At 31.6% G+C, this 19,766-nt stretch overlaps 1 protein-coding gene across 5 annotated transcripts in view; it reads left to right on the top strand.

Moving 5' to 3' along the window:
• The window catches only part of LOC132952238 (cell adhesion molecule Dscam2), a 143,186-nt gene that overhangs the window by 68,593 nt on the left and 54,827 nt on the right, over positions 1-19,766 (top strand). For all 5 annotated transcript variants that reach the window (XM_061024468.1, XM_061024469.1, XM_061024466.1 and 2 more), the window contains exons 2-6: positions 228-578; positions 3,893-4,060; positions 8,717-8,863; positions 9,352-9,469; positions 10,055-10,250. In XM_061024468.1, the coding sequence (XP_060880451.1) occupies positions 228-578; positions 3,893-4,060; positions 8,717-8,863; positions 9,352-9,469; positions 10,055-10,250 (980 nt within the window). The remainder of the gene's footprint in view (positions 1-227; positions 579-3,892; positions 4,061-8,716; positions 8,864-9,351; positions 9,470-10,054; positions 10,251-19,766) is intronic.

Here is a 19,766-nt window from a genome sequence, read left to right as displayed (position 1 = left end):
TTTTTGAATAATTTTTTTTAAATAATAATTCTAATAAAAAATTATGATTGAATAGATTTAAAAAGCAATTGTGTTCGAATATTTTTCGAATAACCATTATGTTCGAAAATTATTCGATTACACGCTTATTCAAATAAACATTTTGATAACATTTTTCACAACTTTGATTCATAGACAGTTTATAGTTATTAATTTATATGAATCACTATTTTCTGTGTTCTCTGCAGTGTTGCCGACGTACGCTCCAACGTCCATGTCATCGTCGTCATCTTCGGATTTCACGGGCCCATCTTTTTTGTTGGAGCCTCCCGGGAAGTTCGAGTTCTCCAACACGACGGGCGCGTGGATTGACTGCACAGCGGCCGGACATCCGGCACCTCACATCCGGTGGCTGACGTCCGATGGGACGCCCGTGCCGGACGTTTCGTCACTCCGGCAAGATATGTCCAACGGCACACTGGCCCTGCTGCCGTTTCCACCAGCGATGTACAGACAGGACGTGCACAGCTCCGTGTACCGATGCTTGGCCACCAACGATGTTGGATCCATCGTCAGCCGTGACGTACACGTTAGAGCCGGTAAGTTATAATATCAGATTTGAACAAATTATTGGTTTTTTTTCAGTTCTTATATTATTGTTAGTATCGTAGAAATGTACAACTATCGAGGCAATATTATATACTTATTAAGAGACGAGAGACACAATACTTGGAAATAGCTAGAAATAGGTCTCCCAAAAATACTTTAAAATTGTTATTTATGTGACGTATAGTTCATTTTTAAACCATCTCTCGAGAAAAACCGGTGTAGAAACTTGTTTGAAAATATTAAAACCCGACAAGTAAATTATATATTATAATATACATAATAGCATAATAATAGTATAACAACATAATCGAACGGTAAGTACCTATCTTTGAATCGTTTTTATTTTATAGATTTATTAAATTCGCTCGTCACATTGCGGACAGAAAGTAAAGCATATGACAAAAAAAAATTAAGTTCAAAACCTTTTATCGTTTTACACTTCAAAACACGCAGCTTTTAAAGACATTTTATGTAATGTTCACAACCACGTGCATTTACTTCATAAATTGAGAATTTCGAATCAAAATAGTTTCTTTGTGTACCTACTGTAAAAGCATTGAAACATGTAAGCGCGCTGTGTCAATCACATTAACGATTATTTCACTAAATCCGAAATCGCAACGTTCGCAATTCAAATGGACAGTGTAAACCTTCGATTCTTGGAACGATTCCACATTTCCGCATATTTATATTAACTAATAAATTCATAAATCAATTATTGAAACTTCAAATATTATTGTCTGTTGTGGTAGCTTATCTGGATTTTTTTTAAGGAAATGTCCACTATACTCACTTACAACATTTCAAGTTATACAAATTGTTATATATATACAACAATTAACAATTAACAATTATGGTTGTTGTATCACATAATATAATTTACATAATAAATAATAATATATATGTAGTCATGTAGATATATCGAACATCATATAAATTATGAAACCATTGCGATTTCTTTGGTATATACAATCATATTTCAGTATAATTGTACAAGCGAATGACTCCTATATATACATTATACATGCATAATATTATATTAACTGTAGCGTATCTAAATTTCGTCAAAGTTTATACTTTAGATTACCTACTATAAACGCATGCCCTACATGCAAATTTATTCAAACGCGTACTATTCACAAATCATCAATGTGAATATTAATGCCATGTGACAAGTCAAATTTAATAGCTGACTGCCGTCACACCATCATAATATACTATTATAAAATAATATAATACGTTTAAGCAAAATAGCTAGGTTGAAGATGGGTATCTACTATAATATTATAAATGTTACAATCGTATCAGTTGTGTCAATATCTAATGCAGAGTGGCATTCCAGAATAATTTTAATGCCTAGGTAGCGCTGTTGTAGTAGTAGTATAATCGAAATTGTGTTTGCAAACGAAATCATTAAACATGATATTTCTTTTCGCAAGTATTTGAAAAACTTAACGTTACATTTTAAGAGAATGGTCAAATATCTTCTATACGTAGGTATTATGATTTACGTTGTACTATTAAAATAAAACTACGTACCTAATAGGTAAACATCGATAAATCAAATCCTTCAAATTATACCTATATCTACAAATGTATGAAATATAGTAATCAAAGAAATTATTATGGGTACACCGTAAGGTTAGTAGACAGTAAGTACAATAGACTTCAATAAATTAAATTTAAAACGTGAAGTATCTAATATAAATTATACATACATATCTTTTATTAATTATCAAAATAAATAGAATGACTTAATTTTAAATTTGCAAATTTGTAGTTACATTTTGCGTATGTTTATAGTTTATACCGTACCTACTGCATAATGTTCAATTTGTTTATTCATTAAAAACTGTAATATAGTTTTATTAAGTATATTTTTTAAGTTTATTTAACTCCATTTATTCATTTTCCATTACACGGGATAAGTGTAGGCCACCGGAAAACCCCGTTCTCAAATGTTAGCTATTTGAAAAAAACGTATACAAGTAAAACCAACCACTTTCTATGCACATGCTTGTCGAAGCCTATATTATATTGTAGACTATGAACACGAATATTCGATTATGAAAACATTAGCAACCGTAAAACATCAACGAGCACAATATTCTAAAAAAAATAATATTTCCTAAGAGGGTTAACAGAATAAAATCAGTTTCAGTGTACCTGTATAATATTATAATGTTAGGTTAACAGAATAAAATCAGTTTCAGTGTACCTGTATAATATTATAATGTTAGTTAAATACATGCGAAATATTGTAAAACCACTGTCGCGTACCAGATTTTCAAGAAAGTTATTAATCATTATTTAAATAGGTAATTACAAAATCATAAAATTAAAATAATTAATAACCGTCTTAAAAATACAAGTATTAAAAAAAAAGCTTCTGTGAAAACACGAACGGTGTGTTTTCGATAAAGTTTGTAACGACTAAGCTTACCTACCTATAATATGATACTTCAATCTTCACTGTTTAATCACATCCGAAAAATTTGTGAGGTGGTATTAACTATGCGACAGTATCATATAATATAGTGCGACATAATACAGACATAACTGATTTTGTTGTTGCGTCCTCTGGACCTCTCCACCCTATACATTTTACGAGGTCCCTAAGCTGTACACATTTTCGTCACTGTCGCGACAATATGTCCTCCTGTTTAATTTTTTTTTATTGAAGATCAGGTACCACTGTATAACTTTTATCATTGCGCGTATTTATCCTTTATGACTTGAAAGTCTATCGAGATTTTTTCCCACCAAAAATCGTTTGTAGTAATACGCTTGCAGAGATCATATGTAGCAATTTATTTAGTTTATTGTGCTTCCTAAACAATTTCAAAAACATGAAACAGAGCAATTTCTATTGACAGTGATGATTTTTAAAATCGAAAAATGTGTGTAATATGTCGAATTCAATTTTCATGCGACATCGCACGGTCATATTCCGATGAATATTTCACTAAATCCAATGCAACACTATGCCTAGGTATGCATATACTTTATTCTCAATAACATTCAACAAAGTACAAACCGATATGAATACATATCAATAACATATATGATTTATAGCGTACGATTGGTTTGGATAACATTCAATAAACTGATATATAAATACATACCTACCACCTATATCAATAACGTATATTATGTCTTATATATCGCACGATTTATTTGAATCAAAAATATTTTGAAATGTGTCATGACGTATGTGGCACCTATAGTTTAGTTTCTTTTAAATTAAAATTTACGCCATAATAATCGTTTTAATAATAACGTTACACGATTGATGTGGTCTTAGTTGTGGCTCAAGATTACAACCTCGAGGTTCGAGTGGTGAACGGAGGATCTGCCAAAGGATGCACTGCGGTATTGGAATGCGTAACGCCGACGTTCATGAAAGATTTGGTCAAGGTCGTATCCTGGCTTCAAGAACCAGGATTCTATATCTACCCATCGTTACAAGGAGGTTGGTATTTAATTTTATGAAATAATCGTAAATGTTTTAATACCCCAAGTTAAGAGGGTATCCACACTGGTGGGCCTTCCTCCTCACGCCGTTTCATATTTTGTACCTAAGCTATCAAATTTACTTATTGTTTTGTATATAAATATTACAGATTGTAAATATCCTATTTTTATCTAATAAAAAAAAAAACAAAAAAAAATGTTCTTATCGGTGATACACAAACATAATAAATTACATTGTACATCATTATTATTATTGTTATTATTATTATTTGATTAATTCATTTGACACATCGCGTGATGAGTTCTGTAAAGGTTTGTCACTTTTATTATTTGATAGGTACCTAATACCTACAGATGTTGAGTGACAAAATGTTAACTATTTCATTACGATATGGATTGATACCGAGCCACCGAGGTACCAATCAAACAATTAGTTTCAAAAGATAACCACAGTAGGTACAAATATAAAAACATCTGCAGGCATTTTCTTTTATATTTGTTTACTCTCGACTAGCTAAAATATTCACAAACTGTTTTGATGTTTAATTACCTACTTTTGCCTCTCGCCCTCTCAGTATATTTTATTCAAATGTAATCAAAACGTTTGACACACTAAAATTTATCCCTTTGACTATTAAATTTGTTGAACTTTACTTGTAAATTAACCGAACTTATTCCTCTCCATGTTTACTTAATTTTAGTTTTTTTTTCAAAAAGTCTTTATATAAAAGAGAATATAAAGTTTGGACATTTATATTATCCTTGGATATTAACGTTTTCCTTATAGTCTGTATCTATGTTTTTTTTTTTTTTTTATTCTGAGTGGAGCGATTTACAATGGTATTTATTTTTTATTATTTTTTTTATTCTGTATACAAAATTTCTACCAGAATGAGTGCTTCGATTTCAACATATAGTACCTTGTCCTTTAGCAAATTGGATCAAGATGTTACTTTAGACAGGTCATTTTTCAATTTTCTCAATATTTATTAATGCCACAAGAAAAACTACAGACAAGTTCCGAAAAAGTGATTTTAATTTCTAACGCTTTGTATATCACCATAGCAACAAGTAAAGATATAATATTACAATATTAATTCAACTTACTGCCGTTACTGGCTATAATAAAATATAAATATATAATAATATAAAATATATAATAACAATATAAAAAAGGTGGATAAGTGGATGTCGCTCTGCAGTACAGTAGGTTACAAGTGGGTCACTGTAATGGATGGTGTTAAATTTGAATTCAATGATATAATATCATTGTGGAAGAAAAACGATTCTGAGCGAAAACGATTTGTCAGCCTATGATATTACCAAGTATATTTAATGATATTATTGTGAATAAGGTAATTTATATATAACCTATTTACGTGGAGCCTTGTTTTCAATTTTCAATCCTTAGCTGTAAAAGTTGAACATTTTTAACTACAAAATAATTATTACATTTTAAATTAGATAAATTTTGTCAAAATTCGAACTTTAAGTGTTTATAAAAAAAAATTGTGCCTTTGTATTTTTAATATTTTTCAACTGCTATCATAACAATATATCAGGAGCCTTATATTCAATTTTCACGCTTTTTTCCCAACAAATAAAATTTTATTGATATTTATAGAAAAAAAAACTAAAAAAATTGAAAACTAACAATGTCCGTTAACAGCTCAAAAAGAGTCAAAATATTTTCAAAATTGTATGGTGTATAGAAAATAAAAATATAAACGTTCAGTACAATTTTCATGTATCTACAGTTATTTATTTTTGAATAACAACAAAATGAAAATATTCCAACAGGTAGAATTTATTATACTCAGTTTTCAGTGCATCAAAATACATGAGTGATCGATGAAACTATTCGTGTCGCAGATTTATTGTTTGGTAGATATGTCGACGTATTATTATGAAATTTAAAAATACCGATTGCACTATATTCATGATTGCTTACATATAATATTATATTATTCGGGTTATATACATTTTTAGATTCTGAGCGGAACGATGAATGTATATTGATTTTACAATGATGTGTGTTTTTTTTTTTTTGTTTCCAAGTGAATCTAATTGGTACTTTAGGGGGGGGGGGGGTCAAAAGTAACAATTTTCCAGTTATTTCAAAAGCGCCGTGAAAAACAAAAGAAGAATTACGGAAAAACGGGAATTTTTACGCAAAATTGATTTTGGTTTTGATGTAACTCTAAAACAAATGACTATAGATACATGACATTTTTACTAAATGTTTATATTAGCATTTTCTATACCTCATGTCATTTTCAAAATATTTTGAGCTGTTTAGGGACATTTTCAGTTTCCAATTTTATTAGTCTTTTTTTCTATGAATGTCAATAAAACTTTATTTGATGGGTAAAACGTAAAAAAGCTTGAAAATTTAATACAATGCTCATAGTATATTGTTTCAAAGGCAGATGAAAAAAATTTAAAATCCATGGTCACAATTTTTTTTTATAAGCATTTAAAGTTCGAATTTTGACAAAATGTATCACATTTAAAATTTAATAATTGTTTTGTAGTTAAAAATTTATAAAATGCTGCCACTTGTAACCTACTGTACAGCAGATCCACATACAATTTTTTTTATTGAAAATTTAACTATAATATAATGGCACATAATTTAATAGTTTTACTACTTTTCCATAGTTTTAAATTTTTTATTCGGTTTACCTACTTCCTTTAAGCGTATACTTTGTATTGGAACTTGGAAGTAGGGAGTTAACGATTGATTCACAATTCACATAAGTGGTTGTACAATAATACATGGTAAGACAAATTACGGATATAAATATAATAAATAAGTATAACAATAAATAATTAAGACATAACTGATAATGTACTCATAATATATTATGGTAATAATAATGCAAAAACGACACCAAATAAATCTAATATTATACAACAATGGTTTGTTTTTGATAAGTCCAGTTTTGTATTATATATTACTAAAATAATATGTAAAATTGAATCACTGTGTTATTTACCATACATATTTGAGCTCATTATTAATGTAATAATACCCATCTATTAATTTATCGAAAATTTCCGTTAGTAAAACACAGGCTATTGACCTTTACATTTTACAATAAATCAATATGCGTCCAATAACCAACATTTGACCCATGGTATTAAAACTTGACGAAACGAGATTATGATGATGATGATGATGGTGCTGTACATATTTCGTTTTTATTAGACACTGATGACTTATTCCACTAAACATTTCTCTTCCATAATAACACGTATATTAGTTTAAATTAAAAATACCTATATTATAACTGCAGGTACAAAAAAAAAATATCAACTAATTCAGTCTAACTAAATCTGATAATTCTATTAGATAATTGTGTAACTGTTTGAAAAATGGTAACGTAAATTAGTTTAGTCCACATAAATTAAGTAAACTCAGGTACCTACCTATACGAACATAATATACGCATTACTGTCACAGACAATATTAGGGACAATTTATCTGGTCAGTGGACAGTTGACATGTGATATAATATTACATCGTTTATCAATGTAAATTATGTTAATTTACCACATTAACTGGGTATTCACTAGAATACTAGATGATATAATATATTGTTGTAATTTCGTACAACATATATGGTAATCCAGTATCCTATGATTAAGTGATGTGCATGTTTGTATAATGCGTATATCCGAAATATTCCACGACAGCTGTGCATTACGGGAACGCATTCCGTTATACTGAAATCGATTTAAATAATAATTATTATATGAAATGTGTTATTTGGACGAAAAGAGCTGACTATTAAACAATCATTATTGCTGGCCAATAAAAATAAAAATCCAATAACATTAACTGTTCAAATAATTACAACGACGGTTATACACTATATTTTATTTTTTATTATTATTACTTAAAATGATAATTTTGGGGATTATTAATTCCGCCGAAACCAAACCTTTTTTGAAAAATAAACTTATGTAGGTACATAATCCGCTGTCTGCTGCTCATAATAACACTTATTTATATCGATTCCACCGGCTCATACATATAAAAAAAATGATACAGAAACCAGCCATATGCTTTATATGCATTAATAGTTTACTGAATGTTAAATGTATTATTTTAGGTATAACATAATGATTAATCAATTTAAAATTTAAAATTTAAAATGACTATATTGTAATAGGTATATGTAGTTATTAGGCAGAGGTAGTGATTATCAAAATAAATTAACACTATTTTTTAATTTTTAATGTATGCTACTTATTACTTCGTCTCATATACTACGTTGCTGGACAAATATAATATTTAATAAATATTATTTAGATTATATTAGATTAAATTTAAGATTGTTGAATTTCTAGGTTCTATATAGCCAGTAAATAGTATGAACAGTAGCCGCCGGAGAATTTTTAAGATTTTAATTTATATCCGTGTGTAAAATAAACTTAATTTTAACCAAATATAAGCAGGATAATGCTGCTGTAATCCCGATAAAACATTAAATCTTCTATACGGCCAGATTAATATATTAATATACAGTATATATTTTTCCTATTACAATATTATAGTATTAATCCGTTTCGAAATGTTACCAATTTTCGCGAAGTTTTCCCAACGATACAGTATTAATTTTCGTGTATTAATTTTTTATCATTTCAGACGGTAAATATCACGCAATGCACACTGGTGAACTACTGGTTCACAATCTCGAATCGAGCGATCAGTTCTCGTCGTATACGTGCCAAATGATGCACACTTTGACCAGAAAATTAACGACCAGCACGCCGGCCAACATAGCCGTTCACGGTAAGATTATTATGACACAAACGGGTGACGGTGTAAATCGAGTGTCTTTGCGGTCGGGCGAATAAGTCGGGTATTGCGCACGGTGGTGTTATAGGTGTGCAAAAAAAAATTGTACTTGATGGGAAATATGCCCGCCTCTGGCGAGACACATAAACTCCTGTCGCAGTAATTATTATTAGCACGTGACCCGAAAACCAAAATAATAACATTGTAACCCTTTTCCGGAAAATCTACGAACCCGGTAACCATAGCGACCGATTGCTGGTAGTACCCGAGATTACACGGATGGATGGACGTACAAAAGCACCGAACGTCCCGACACTAACCGCCGCCGCCGCCTTCGTCCCGAAGCAGATAATGAGAAAGATGTTACTTGTCCTTGCGTTTCATGCTCTAAAGACCATTTACTTAACCGGCTATTCCCGCACCCGCAAGTGTCTCGTCCGTTCTGCACGCTAATTAAAAACAAATATTTGTATGCGTTCCAGAGGCCGCGGGAAATGAGATGGTCGAAATTGTCGCTCATAAGAGTTCGGTCCGCGTTGCCCAAGACGAAGGCGCCGTGCTCACATGCATCACGACCGGATGTCCGCATCCTCATTTCAGGTAAAAAAAAAATTATAGACGTTTAACCATGCGTATACCGTATAAATAGCATAATCCAAATACCTGTCTAACGTAATATAGAAATATTATAAAAATATGGAATGCGTCGATAGTATGAACGTTGAGAGATAGAGAGAGACATACAGACTATGTTAACTAATATCATGGAATAAGTAATACAAATTTATTGTTACATCCAAATAATATTCTTTATTTTTTTATAATAATAGGATCCATAATATTGATATTTGATAAAAAATTTTTTTTTTTAATTCGTAACGAAATAGTTTACCTTGTTTTTTAAGTCGCTGAAAATGAACTTAGGTACATCACAAACAGAATAGGAAATGAGAAATACGCCTAAAAAACCTAAAGTTATAAATTATTTAATATCAAAATCTACATATTGTACTAAAATGAATTCCATTTTCAAATCTCTTTTAGATCACATTTTAAGTCAGTCATCTCAGAAACTCGTTTTTTCTCTTCACGCCCAGGCGCAATCTATATATCTTTATATTATATGCCTATATACTATCTATACTGACCACCTATAAGTACTTATTTATTTTTTCTTTGCATAAGGTGGTACCACGTACTGGACGAGAACGAACCTACGCTATTGGAGACGGGCTCGGGCACTAGGGTGCTTGGTCAGGTACTCTCCATAGAAGCGGTCCGGCCGGAAGACGCAGGAACTTACAGGTGTTCGGCCAGCAATGATGCCGGCCAGACCAGTGCGGAAACAAGACTGGACGTAGTCGTGCCACTTGAAGTACAGGTAAAACGTCGTTAATGTTGGATATTCATCTACAAATAGATCATAATAGAACTGTTATTGGGGGGCTTTAGCCCGTTTAAATAAATAAATAAATAAATAAATAATAAGAACAGTCTGATCATAGGTACGTAGTTCAGATATTATGAGGTTCAGAAAAAACCTTCAAATCTGAGAACATTTCAGATGTTTCATTCGATTTGTCTCTACTCCGTGGGATATAATAAATCTCCATAGTACAAAAACTATAAAGACCTCAGAATTCAAACACCAAATCAGCTTACGAAAAGTCACCATCATCTCTAAATTGTCTTATTTCACTAAATAGTTCAAAATCACCAAAACAAACTCATTAAACTTCTTTTCTAAGCACTATCCCCCAAAATCCTAACAGACAACTAAAAAAAATTGGCCTGATAACTCTAGTCTTGCCCAATTGCCCAGCTGATATCGGTTGGCACTATACTATAGGTGCTTACCATCTGTCATTCTGATAATGTAATTTTTTTTTTTTTTTTTTTTTTTTTTTTTTTTTTTTTTTTTTATTGGGTAACCCGCGGCAACATAGGCCATTGGGTGTGGGGAGGGCACTGTAGGTTTTTTTTTATATTGGGTAGGTTTGGTAAGTTTTATATTGGGTAGGTTGGTACACGTGTGTGTTGTGTTTGGCAGAATTTCTAATGGGGCACCCGTAGGTTTCTGCCGTGCCCCGGGGTGGGGGGATGGCGGCACTTGTTCTCCGGACACCGTGACTTGCACGGAGAAAAATGCCGCCCAGTGGTCGAGGATCGAACTCGGACCGGCTGTGCCGAATCCGTCGCGTTAGACCACTCGGCCACCTCGTCCCCCGATAATGTAAATTATTTGTCACCTTATTCTACCTATATAAACTCGTATACATTATATAATTACTTTTTAGATAAAAAAAAAAAATGTGAATCTTTTAGAATACACGAACGCAGTTAACTTATAGACAATCGCCTTGGCTAGGGTAGACCAATAATTGAAAAATTATTCATTATTTGTTCACCATACGCATATTATTTGTGCGAAACTAAAAAATTATCATTTTTCGTCAATATATTTCGTGCATATTTTATGAATAATATTCTTTGAAACAACTATAATAATCTCGTTTGTCACGTCCAAATGGTAGTAAATGTCCGTTTGTTGGGACAACTTCGCGTTTATTCATGCGGAATAATATTTGTTTAATTCCTGACGACAAACTTTTGTTCGTGATGTCGAACAATTGTTTTTTTTTTTTTATTATTAAATCATATTATATTGTTATTATTATGCAGAATTACGTCGATCTCTCGACATAATGACGCGTATAAAACTACTATGCGTACGATTCATGCGTGCCACGGTCCTGGTCCTAAACAGTAAATGTAACTCTCGGGCTGACCGTATTACTGTCATAAACATGACGTTTCGCATGCTAAACTGGGCGATTATTGTATTATGCGAAAATATTAGCCTGCCAATAGTTATTGTACAGTTGTTATTATTATTTTCAACGACGTCCCAAAATAATAATAAAGGGATGATCTACTGCGGGGGTGAATGGACATAATTTCGCAACGATGACTCGTTTAATTCAATATATGAGCAACTCTTGGCAATTTAACCCCGCGTGAATGTACAGAATTTTTACCATTTCGATATAATATACTCACTCACTGTAATCACTAAGCCGTTTATTAAAAATAATATGGTAATCATAATCATATTATAATTTGACGTATCCAAATATTTATTATACTATAACTGAACCAAGTGTTTGTTTTGAACTAAGTTACCTACACATAAACAATACAAAAATACAGACGAATTGATTTTCAAAACTAATATACATTAAACTTTCCAATTGAATTATTAAATTAATATCGAATTACGTAGTTGCGTACCTGCTACCTATTTATGATCATAAAACACTAATTTGTAAACTAACACGAATGCACATAATCCGTTTATAACTGTACACGAACTGAAAAAAATTATAGCTTCTTGTAGGAATACGATTTGTAAACAGAATTTAATTTAGTAGAACTTTAAATAGGTTAAATCTAATCTATGACAGGGGGAAGAGTTAATACTAAAAATAATTAGTGAACATTATCAGTACACAAAAACCGTTATTGTAACGAAAATTAATTACCGTGATATTTCTTTGGAAAAGTACTTTTTTAATTTAACAAAAAAAAATTAAATTTAGATATTAATACACTAATGGTACACAATAGGTAGTGTTGATAAAAATGTAGTCACGAAAAAAAAATGTATTCTGTTCTCTTTTACATGCGATTATTTTTGTCTATTGAAATATTAATAATGCAAAGTACACAAATGATGAACTCCGTAAAAATTGTATTTATCATAAAATCAATACTCTTCGAAATAACGAACATTTTATTCGCACACGAATTTTATTCTTAGTTTGAAATATTCAAGTTGGGTGGTCCAATTTAATACAGTCAATTTACTCTTTATTCCAGAAATTAATCAAGTTGACGATATTTTATTCGATAGTTCGATATTAATCAAATATTTTTTTACTTATAAATTATAAGCATTAAAAACTAAGATTTTTTTACTTTGTGTTTAGTTACATCTATCGTTATTTGTTCATACTATTTAAATTTTAAATAAGCCACATCGTTTCAAATCTGTGTAATTAAAAAAAAGTTGTGAGTACATTTAAAAAACTTTTTTATGAAACGTGTTATATTGAAAAAAAAATCTTTAAAGTTCATTTTTTAATAACAAACAAGTAATGAAAATGAATTGTAAAGATGATTTTAAATTAAATTTGAGGAAACACGGGCAAACCTCCTGTTGGGGACAGAAAGAAGAATGGGTTTTTAAACGATTTTCGAGCACACCGGCTTAATGTCACTATAAGTAATAACATTTTGTAATCTAACTTTTTCTGTTCCGTTTTTAATTTATAATATTATTCAGATTCGTGTTAAAACTCTTTCCGTCCAAATTTAAATAAAACAATTTTAAGTTTCGTGGGAGAATGTCAAATAAAAAGAACGTAATAATTAATAGACACGTCGTCTTCGTATTGTATTCTATTTTATGCCATGACAATGAACATAATATCATTAAAATATGCGATTTAATTAGATAAGTCACTCTATACATAATATGATATTATAAGTTATAGTGTATAAATCCGGGAAACGTACTCAATTTTTAGCTGTCTGTTTACAATTAAAACTTACTAAACGTCACAATTTTTTTAATTAAGATTTTCCGATAGGTACGCATAATATTATATAGTATTAAAGGTACATAATATCTTGTTTGATCTAGTGTTTTATTTAAACATATTTCTCTAATGGTTATTACTTATTGCGAGGCTGTAGGTTACACGCGACGAGCAAAATATCGACGACTCTACGCGATCGTTTGAAAAATTTAATGACGTGGCTACCTCATCTAGCACTGGCATAATTACAAGGGGGGAGGGTGTCACTCGTTTTCTTGATAAGTTGCTACGTTTTTGGAATTAATTTAGTCATATTACAAAACAACGTTTTTGAAAAAGTTATTTAAGTTTTTTTTTTCTTTATTAACGGCATCATACATTTTAAATTCCATATTCCATTATGCATAACCGACATATTTTTCTGGAAATTTCAATATTTAAAAATCAAATCTTGAACGAGTAGACAAGTCAAATAACTAACTAGCGCTAAATATTCAATGTTGAAACTACAAATACTTATAAATATTTTACTCTAATATGCACGAAAGATGACCGGAATAGTGGACCAATATTTTCTAGAGGTAACTATGTTCCACTTCACTACGCTCTTCAAAACTTGAAATACTTATAACTAATAACTAGTTACTCGTTCAAAGTTCGATATTATATTGAAATTATCAGAAAAATATTCTGCATAGGAATCTGAAATTAAAATTATGTATATGTCGTCATAATATAGTGAAAAACATATAAAATATTTCCAAAAACGTTATAACTATTAGTGAAAAGTTTTGTATAAGGTTTGCTGATCAAAACTCGACTATATGGGAGAAAGTTCCGTTTTTAATCGGAATGAGTATTTTTATCTACGAACAAATCCGAGTTCAAAATTGCGGCGCGTTTATATACCGTAGCCGTTTAATAGAATTACGATACTTCCACGTCCTCTAGAAACAAAATATTATTATATACGAGTTGTACACCTATATATAACCCCCCGATTCGAGTTGTAACGAAAAACATACTCGCGCAGTTTCAGTCGTAGTGTGGTACCTTTAACTTTGCACGTGCGGTATTTTATAATCGTAATATTATATGTGTTTCGGAAGGTCGGAGCGTCTCCGGGTCGGAAATCGTTAAAAACAATACGCGGGACAATAACGAAACGAAAATGATACGACGCGGTGGCGTCTACGTGGAGCGGCTGCGACCGGAATGGTTTAAACGGGTCGTTTAAAGCGACGACCTACAGGGGAGGTTGATGGCGCGGCAGTGCGTTAATTGTTATTGTATATATAGCTAGCAAATTACTGTAAAACTAACCCCCTCTCGTCTGCGAAATTTGTCGGACCGGAAGTAGTAGTTGTCGTAGTATTATGTATACTGTCTAGCTGTATAGAGTACGTTTTAGTGCAGTGTTTAATATATATATAGTTTCTCTGGTACGCAGTGAACGGGGTAAAGGGTCGCAGCTTTTAAGTGTATTGGTGGTGGGCGTGCGTGGCGCGAGGACGCGGAGAAAATAAACAGTTCCCGACGACGACGTCAACCCCTTCCTGCACACTTTTACGCGGTCATTTAACTTCCGGCCCTGGGATAACGTGTTAAACCGACATCCGATGTTAATTACGTTCAAAATTTGGCGTCGTGGCCTTTCTCGTCACACTATATTATTATTATTACTGTTCTACTACTACTACTACTACTACTACTACTACTACTACTACTACTACTACTACTATTATTATTATTATTATTAAAGCCGTCGTCGTCGTAACAGTCATCCACCACCGCCACTTCCGCAGCCGATCTCCATGGAAACGCTTTTGTTCCTATGTAAATTATTGCATGTGCTCTCATCGGCGGCGATTGTGACCGCGTGCAATCCGCGGGGGCCCAATAACTCCAAATCGGTCCGAATACATGAAATACCCCCCGCTCGTCGCTATGTATATACTGAAATACACTCGCATGTACTACAATAGCATTATATGGGGTGCGCCAATCGGGAAATAATATCGGAAATTGTAAAGAATTTTTAAACATTTATAATAACAGTGTCGGAGTTGCCGTGAAACAAAGGGTTTTGGCACGTATGTAATACTCCTCCTCAAACTATATATTTTAGGTATAGTGAAAAAAAAGGGGGGGGGGGGTAATCATTTGAAAAACAGAAGCTTGTATCTCCACGGTATACACTTTAATTAACAGTTATACAAAAACCTAGAGAACTTGAAAATAATGTCTTTGTCTTTACAAGTACGTTTAAAGATTAAAAAGTCAGATTTTGAATAGCTGCATTATTGAAGAGTAATAAGGTGAACATGCTCAATAAATCACCCTGTACATATTTTATTATTCCACATTTTACGTTCGTGGTTATCTACGAATGTATTGTTATTATGATTTGTTTTCTTTTATTAAAAGTCACGTATTCACCCGTGACATGTCTTACTCGATTCACAAAAAGCATCGGCCTGTACATACGTCAATATGTTCCAACGGGTCTTCACTCTATTCGTATCCGAAGAATATGTTCGCGCACGCGTGTACGTGTGGTATGTAGAGTAGTAATATATATTATATATGTATGCGCTAAATCCCTTTGTTATATGGCGACTCCGATAGAGACCCATAGTATAATATATACTTACCCTAAGTATACACCCCGGTGCAGTCGATTACGCGTATTTACACGTGTTCGCGGTATCTATTATAACAGTGAGCGTATTCCTCGTTTTACAATAATTATCACGCGCAAATTACTCGTCTATATTTAAGACAGGGATGGTGGCGGGAGAATGGCGCTCGACGAATTTTCCGTTTTCGAATTCCGAGAAAGTTTTGCGTAGTAAACGTCGTTGTTGTACGCATTTATAGTACAGAGGTCACCGACTGGTGGACACATTTTTTATGGACCAAGATAGTATATTATTATATAAAAATATTTATAATATAGATTTTTACCTTCCAGTAACATTCAGGTTTATACAAGATTTGTAAAACGAATGATTATCGATAACAAATTCTAAGAGCAAAATACTAGGTATTTAGATTTTCTGGAAAAAATAACATGTCGGATATATTGTATTTTTAATGGATATACTATATTGATTATTGAATATTATACAATATATACATATTTAAACATATAAATTACTTGAAGTTCAAACTACAAGGTATAGAAAAATCAGTGTGTGATATACTGCCAGAAGCTAAAAGTTTTTCAAAGAAAATCGAACTCCTTTGTAAAGGTTTGCCAAACTTTAAAACCGTTTTTAATGATAATGAAGGTATTGACATCAGTCAGTTTATTAATTTTATAAAATAAAAAGCTTAAATTTGAGTATGAAGGTTTACCGATTTCATAAAAATGAAGAACGTATTGTAAATATTAAATATTTACTTTTATTTACGTCCCGACGGTGAATGAATAGCAGTGAAGCCGAAATCATTTTCAACTCTAATAAAGCTACCTTACAGATGATAATGATCGAGTTCACGGAAGTTTTGGTTTTATAAATGTAATCAAGTTCCAAACACTTTACAGTGCGAACAGTTCTAAATTAAATAGACTTGTTTAAGTAAATACTTCGAATTAAGAAACTAGGTTACGCATCTATGCAACAATGTTTGGTTCAATGTATGTATGTGTGAAGCTGATTATTCAAAAATCAACTTAATAAATAATAATTTCAGATGTCGGTCATCTTAATTACTGAATGAAAATCAGTCGCAATAACTTAACTTCGAATATCATTCAAAAAGCTAGTTAAAACTAAAATATATAATTATTATTCACATTAATAAATCATACTTAATATTTAATAGTTTAATAGTTTGTTTTATTTGCGATCGTAATTCGGGAAGTTATAAAAATCTTATTTTAATATAAATAAAAACCAAACAAAAAATATGTATTTTTTATCGTGTGAAAAAAAATCATAAAAAGTGTTTTGGCCCGCGGGAAGTTTGGTAAGATTAATACATCGTACCGAAAATCACGAATTTCGCACAATTGTTCGGTAAATTCACGTCCAATTATACACCTCCTACGCATGAAGTGTAGTATTATTATTTATAGGTACATCGTTTACCGAAAATAATAATAAGACGATTTGGAAATTAACTCGTCTATTCATATTATAATCGTTTGCGTTCCGAAATATACCGACTGCGGCGACAGCAATATTGTATTTTCCGTTCTTTTAATGTTTATCTCGATAATATTATACGAAACAGAAATTTCATCCTCCTCGTGGCTTTTTTTTATTGTTGCGTATTTACTGTATACGAACATTGAATCGGATATTATATTCTTATGCCCCACCCTCCCTCCTCCTCTGGACTCAGTGCTAAAACTCTTGTAGTTTACATAATAATGGGTAGAAACGGGCTCGTATACCCTGAACTGTATACTTTGCTGTACTTATGATTTATGCTGTATCATTGCTGCTGCTTTCTAGTGAAATGCACTTTATCCTTTACTCCGTTCTAATAAATACGATTTTAAAACGTCCATAATTGTTCTACACTGGTTTGCTGTTGTACAGTTTCTTTTCTTTCTATGAGACACACATACAAGTGCTCGATAAAAAAACTTTTTAATACTTGTTGTTGTACAGGTTGTGTTACTCATTTTAAACACCGAATAGGTTAGGTTATAGTAGTAATAGTACGTTCAACAATTCCGCTCCCCACTTCAGAGAATCCATAAGACTGTTAACTGTTATACCACCACCTAACCATGACTAATAATATTAGACCGGTGTTGAATACTTTCTTGAATTTCACTAAAGAGTATATTATTATATTTTGTAAAAACTTAATTTTTCTACATTTTGAAATTATAATATTACTATTCTTTAGTTTTTATTCTTTGGTGTACTAGTACTACCACAAATAAGATTATACAAAGTGTGGGGGAACGCATATATTTCTATCGATTTATTCTAGTAGTCGAAGACGATAAAAAAAACAATTTTTAAAAAAGCACACAAACATATTTCACTGAAAAAAAAAATTATAGCGACTTTTTAATAGCTATCCCAGAAATGACGATAAAAAAAACCAATTACGTAAAAGGGTAAAAAAAAAGGGATACCGTGAAGTTTCGTTTGAATTCCTATATAATATCGAGTCACCAAAACACTACTAATACCATAATACTTTATACTAATACTACCAGCACTACAACTAATATAATACCACTACAACTATTATAATACTACTATAATAATACGAGGATGTACTATAATGTATATACTATCACCGCCGTCATATAGCATTGGGGGTACGTGTGTTAGCATATATCTAGTATATAGTCATACCTATACGCGCGTGAAGCAATGCCCTGTGCCTATGTAAAAGTGTACATATATATATAACATTATATATAAAAACGAGAATGTATACATACCTACCTCGTATACTCCGGTCAAATATACGGCTCACCGGACCGCAAAGCTGTATCTTTTTACGATTGCAATAGCGCTCTTTTTACGATCTGTTTGGGATACTTCACGACGCATTATGCGCGTCCCAGGAGTTATATATATATATATGTGTATACCCGAGTACGTGTTTTTGTCCGAGCCGATTCCAATTTCGACTCAGCAGCCGACCGTTGTGCCGGCACCGAATTCCGTTTACTGTTATAATACCAATAATACTTTACACGCACCACAATAATATAATATACGTATACTGGGTGGTCCATTTAACTACATAAGAGTATAAGACGCACTGCATTATTTCCATTATTTCGTAAAACGCTAATATCTATGAAAATATTACTTATGCATAATTTTAAGCTGTTACAAAACAAACATTTTTGGAAAAAAATTATAGTTTTACTATTTTTAAAAAAATTTTAATGACACCATGTATTTATAAATTCTTATTGCAAAGCAAAATATTTTTTGGAGTATTTCGATCTATAAAAATCAAATTTAGAAGACGAAGTTTACCAGATATGAGTATTTTAAGTTTACATGTGCGGAGTAGTGGAGCCACATTTGGTGGTGTTCCTCGTTCCTCTGCACCATTCCACTCCGCTCATCAAACTTCCAATTCTTATAACTCATAAACTACTCATCTTAAAATCAATTTTTATATACATTGAAGTATTCTACTTTAGAATAAGTAATTAAAAATGAATGTGTTATTAAAAAAAAGTAATACATTTAAAAATTGATAACGAAATAAAAAACTGTACCTAAATGAACTTAAAAACAGCGTTAAAATGCTCGATAAGTACCAAAAATTCCAATTCTGTAGAGTTTGTTACATCGACT

The sequence above is a fragment of the Metopolophium dirhodum genome, chromosome 9 (assembly GCF_019925205.1).
Source record: "Metopolophium dirhodum isolate CAU chromosome 9, ASM1992520v1, whole genome shotgun sequence".
NCBI lineage: Eukaryota > Metazoa > Arthropoda > Insecta > Hemiptera > Aphididae > Metopolophium > Metopolophium dirhodum.
This window is presented reverse-complemented; position numbering and strand designations above follow the sequence as displayed.